Here is a 5,325-nt window from a genome sequence, read left to right on the forward strand (position 1 = left end):
TAAAAGTCACCTATGTCTGAATAACGAATCATGCTAGCAGTGTTTATGTATTCTGGGACAGAAAAGGGTTTCAGAGTGATCAGGCAAGGCCTCAGTCTCAGCCTCAGTCTCAGTCTCAGTCTCAGTCTCAGCCTCAGCCTCAGTCTCAGTCTCAGCCTCAGTCTCAGTAAGTCCTCAGTGAGCACAGACACATTTGTTAATGCTCTGATGAAGGCCATCAGGTCGAACAGTTAGCATGTTTGTTGGACATGGCCAGAATAAATTGATTGAAATTGAGATTAGTCAACTTTGTCCTAGAAATCTGTGTGTGCTGCTACCTTTTCCACCTTTGGGTATTCAACATTGAGACTTAGCTGAATGTTTGTTAGCATTTTTTTATGAAATAATGAACAACTGTTGACTGATTTAACAACGATGTCTCTTTACAACATAGTTTACTACCACAAGTTGGGAATAATGATGATGATGTTATCGTAAGCATCCGTTTGTGACCGGTTTTAAACGTAGACTTGAGAGGATTATGACGCCTTTTAATAATATGACATTAAATTAACGTGTAAGTGTCTGCCTCTATCTATTTTTCCCCACAGATGTTCTTTGAGGATCATATCGATGATGCAAAGTACTGTGGTCACTTGTACGGGCTGGGCTCCGGCTCGGCCTACGTCCAGAACGGAACGGGGAACGCTTACGAAGAGGAGGCTAACAAGCAGCAGTCGTGACATCGCTCTGAAGCTCTCCCATCCTGCGGTTCAACATGCACTATCAGTGCGGCACTGAAGCCAAGCTTCGCCAACCGGCTGATGATGATGAGAATAATAATGGAAGAACACAAACATACACACATCATTTAGCAAGCTGCTTCTCATAGGCTCTGCTCACTTTAGATGACTGAACATGATGGTAAAAAAAAAAGAAAAAGAAATCACAGCTGTCCTTAAACATGTTCCTGTTGGCTGCGTGTGAGTTTAGTCTTTTATTCCTACAATGCAGTTTAGGCAGCCTGGTTGGATCAGTTCAATTTAACATGCTTGAAAATATGGGATTTTAGTTTTCCTAAAATGTTCTGTAGAAAATGTTTTGCACTTTAAAGCTCTAACCTGATTTTATATGGAAAGCTGAAAATGTTTCTGGTGTCTCCTCTTTGTTGCCTTTCTCTACGTTCCCGTTTTACATTTTTCGAACATGCACAACCGCCCTCACCACGCTCAGCCTTACTATTAGCTGCATTCTTACCTTTTAAACTTTAATTTATTGTGCTGGTTATCTGACAGTGAATGGATGCCCAGTTGAAGGAATAGGACACCACATGTCAGTGCACTTGCCCTCCTGTCATCCGATCTCTTGTATGATAATGAGAAAGGGATCTCTCAGTGAGTCTGTTTACGTCTACATGAATATCTCATTGAAGTTTTTTGTTTTTTCTCATGTGTTCATATAAAGATAATGTTTATTACGACATGAATAAGATCTAATCCCACTGTGAGATGCCTTTAACTAACAAGCTGGTGTATTCTGCTTATATAGATGGGACTAAAACAAGTGACCATTTCCTCTTTCCTATTCGTTGCCGTTTCCCGTTTTGTACTCATGATAACGCTCCGATATATACAGTACGTACTACACGCATACGTTCGTAGGAAGAATGTGGATTGTTTGTGCATGTAAACACCCTCAACGACACAAGCACATACCAACACAGATGCATCACATCTCTACATGACCTCCCGCCGATTTCAACTAAATTCACCAGACCTTAAAGAAACAATTAAAAAGTATCTAAAAAAATAAAACACTCGTCTGCTGTAAGACATGCCGAGGTTACCCTAAACTACTCTGTTGAGAGTAAATGTTCATTTTTAATTGAAATTAAGGTTTTGTAGAGTTTTAGTGTTGTAATAAAAGAAGAAAAAACTTTTACTTGTTGGGGAGGAAAAAATAAATAACATTGCCTTTTAATATGCATCTTTTTTGTTCCAGTGGAGCTTCAATTCACTTTTTCTGGCCTTTCGAATGACTATTTTTTGTTTTTGCATTGCTCTCCAGTTCATTCATGCCGCCTAGAACAGCCGCATGTACTAAAACGTTTGAATAAATGCCGTGTTGTTGAATAGTATCCTGAACTTCCGTAGGTGTGTGTTGAAGTGTAGGTTCACCACTTATTAACCTCCCTCAGCGTCGATAACTGAAACGCTTTTCTTTCTTTCTGCAGCACATCTTCCACACTGTAAAGGAGTAAAAAAAGAAAAAAGAATATGCAATATATAAGAGGATTGTTTTTAGATTATTTTGTAAATAAAGGCTTGAAAACTTTTCTACCATAAAATGCTCTTTTATATCTCTTTATTGACATAGTTCTTCTCAACGTGCAACGACGAGTTGAATAAAGAGGCTGAAGATGAGCTCATTTTATTCTTATAAGGCATCACAACTGTACAGTACATTACCTCACACATCCATATTGTCTCTTGAGTCATACAGACAGAAGAATAGAAAAATATAGATTGACACTGACTGTCACCATGGAGCTTTTTTTTTTCTGAAACAGGCATACATTCTTCCAACTAATTTAAAGTGATATTTTATTTCCAGCCAGAGACGAGAACAGACAGAATCCTCAGAAGGTGAAAATATACTGTACAAAGCGACTGGAGCTGTTATCATTTTAGTTTTTTTGTTGTTTTTTGCTCTGCAGTGCATCCACAGCATCGTGTTGTGAGTTAGAAAAACACTCAACAGTATCTGCTTTTTTTTTAGATGGTGAGCAGATCTGCAGCATTACACAGAGGCTGGTGTGCTGGCCCTCCAGAGACAGTCGGGAAGCTTTTTTTTGGCCGGCAGTTTGACTGTAGGCTACCAGACAGCAGTTTAGATATTTGGCAGAGGTGGTGGTGGGAGGGGGGGGCACACGCTGTCGCAGCACAGAGCAGCACCAGCTCTCAGGTGTTTCAGTGTGACAGCAACATCCTCACTCATGCTATAACGAGTCAGAAGAGCCCTTATTCAGATTACTAATTAATACACTTTTTTTTTTTTGTTGTTTCCAAGCAAAAGGGGAGAACATCATCTTGTGGTACAGTTCACTACAGCAAAGTGTGTTTGTGTTGACATCCTGAGATGAGAGCATGCATCATTTGAACTTCCACAACATGGTGGGAAAGAAAAACAAAAAACCCCAAAAACCTTCACTGAAAAAAGAAAAATGGCTAAAGGAATATCAGTTTTTTATCAGTTACATCACATTAATACCACTGCTAATCTATACTTAGTGTGAAAACATTTGGCAAACTCATACAGCCGTTACTTTATGTGCTAAGCTATGAAAATAACATAAAACAAATAAACCTGTGATAATTCTACTGTAACATACAAAAGCAGCTCAGATTGATCCTCCTAGTGTACAAAGTGCAAAATCATCTCTTCCATTGCTGCTCTGTGCTTTTTCATATACAAACAAAAGAAAATAGTGATAGTTGGAATGCAATATTAACTTCAATCCACTTGTTCTGAAGCCCAAAATACTTTCAGATAGCAGCAGGAATTGTTGCTTATAACAATAACAGTAATACTGATGTTTGTTTTTTTTCTCTGGTTTCATATGCGACACCAGTGATGTAAACCTCTCAGAAGCAGGGTGCAGTATGGAGAACAACAAATACCGATGAAGTCACCACCACGTCACGTTCTGATAGGCACAAACACCGAAGAGGGGGCAGCATAGACCTGTTGGGTGAACACACATAGTTAATGGATATTGATTTTATTATGGTATTTATTTTATTCTATGGTAACAACAAATCATAAACTCGACCTGGCTTGACTTCATGACCTTTTTCCTTAAGGGACCAATTTTCTATCATCGAGTAAACTCACGACCCTTGAATAAGTGACATATCTTATGGAAATTTCAAATTATACCTAATACATAACAATAACAGTACAGACCAACTCATAAACTGTACAATAATCCCACATAGCGAACACAATAACTGCAGGAAGTTTGTGTAAAATTAGCAATTTAGATGAATTTTGGGCAGATTATTTCCTGTAAATATGGCCTCGGAGATGAGTTTTACTGATATTTAATTTAATTCTTGGTTGTTTGAACTTTTCTAAAGCAGGACGAGGCTGTGAATATATCTTCACCGCGCCCTTATCCTGTTTATATCTTAAATAAGTATCTAAACTTTGAAATAACTTGTTTAATTTAGTTTTCTTCAAAGAACCTTATAATCAAGAACGCCTTGCGACTCCATGTGAAGCTCTGGCGACCTCTAGTGGGAAACCACTGATTTATTGCATGAATTAAGGCAGGATGAATTCCTGTTGCTCACCATTAACAGATGATAAATTGGGGGATGTTAATTCAAACACGAATTGATGTGCGACCAAATTAGCAGGATTCCGGTTACATAAAAGTTTATTTCAGGGCCATGCAGTTGCTCAGCCACTCTGATAAAAACAAATATCCTCACATTATAACCCAGTGGTATTTTTAACATATTTACAACATAATGGATAATTAAAGGGGACAATGATGAGACCTGTCTAAGCTCCACTGCTTTCAACAACACAATAAAAGAACAACTTATGTTCCACCCAATATGTTGTAAATGTTACATTTTAATCAGAGAGACTCAGAAAATGCTGACAAACAAATATTCTGTAAGAGGAATCCGTCTAATTGGCCACATATTAATCAAAAATTAATTAAATAAAGTATGAGTTAACATTCCCTAACTGATAATCTATCAATTGGACAACAGGAATTTATAATACAGCCTTAATTAGTTAATGCATTTAATCATTGTGAGTCAAGCATTAGTTAAGTTATATTTAAATATATTATTTGTACTCTTATTAGAAAGTGTTACCGATTTAATATGTATCTTGCTAGGTGAGTAACTTTGGTATTAATAATAATAATAATTAATGACAAAGTGCTTTACGAAACAATAATGTAATAAAATGGTGGACAAACAATTATAAAAAATAACAATTATAATTGTTATAACATTATAAAAGTTATACAGTATGAACAAAAGGAGCTACATAGGAGAAAGAATACAATAAGTCAAATATAAAAATATATAATAATTAAAATAAGACTTAAGAGAATGTCTTTGTGGGTTTTAAGAAGTGACTCAATAGCTAAAACAGAGTTCAGACTTGTAAAATATGTTTTTGAGAGGGATTTAATTGAGTGACTTTATAAGTGTAAAGTTACTTTTCTGGGTTGAAGGTTACACCTCTATCTCCAACTCTGGTTACGCCTCATTCTCTATGGTCATCCCTGGGTTGCTGGCACCTGCACACACACACACA

The 5,325-nt window shown here is 37.0% G+C and overlaps 1 protein-coding gene and 1 long non-coding RNA gene across 2 annotated transcripts in view; one reads left to right on the plus strand and one right to left on the minus strand.

Moving 5' to 3' along the window:
* cnot7 (CCR4-NOT transcription complex, subunit 7) overlaps positions 1 to 3,160 on the plus strand; it is an 8,425-nt gene extending 5,265 nt beyond the window's left edge. The window contains exon 7 of the mRNA XM_035669121.1: positions 591 to 3,160. Coding sequence (XP_035525014.1) covers positions 591 to 722 — 132 coding nt within the window. The 3' untranslated portion in view covers positions 723 to 3,160. The remainder of the gene's footprint in view (positions 1 to 590) is intronic.
* Positions 2,394 to 5,318, minus strand: LOC118333466. The gene is made up of 2 exons (XR_004796973.1): positions 5,228 to 5,318; positions 2,394 to 3,723 (listed from the first exon to the last, which is right to left on the minus strand). It is a non-coding gene; the product is annotated as an uncharacterized LOC118333466 (long non-coding RNA).
* Positions 5,319 to 5,325: the final 7 nt, after the last annotated feature.

The sequence above is a fragment of the Morone saxatilis genome, unplaced genomic scaffold, assembly GCF_004916995.1.
Source record: "Morone saxatilis isolate NCDOM2014 unplaced genomic scaffold, NCSU_SB_2.0 Contig22, whole genome shotgun sequence".
Lineage (NCBI taxonomy): Eukaryota > Metazoa > Chordata > Actinopteri > Moronidae > Morone > Morone saxatilis.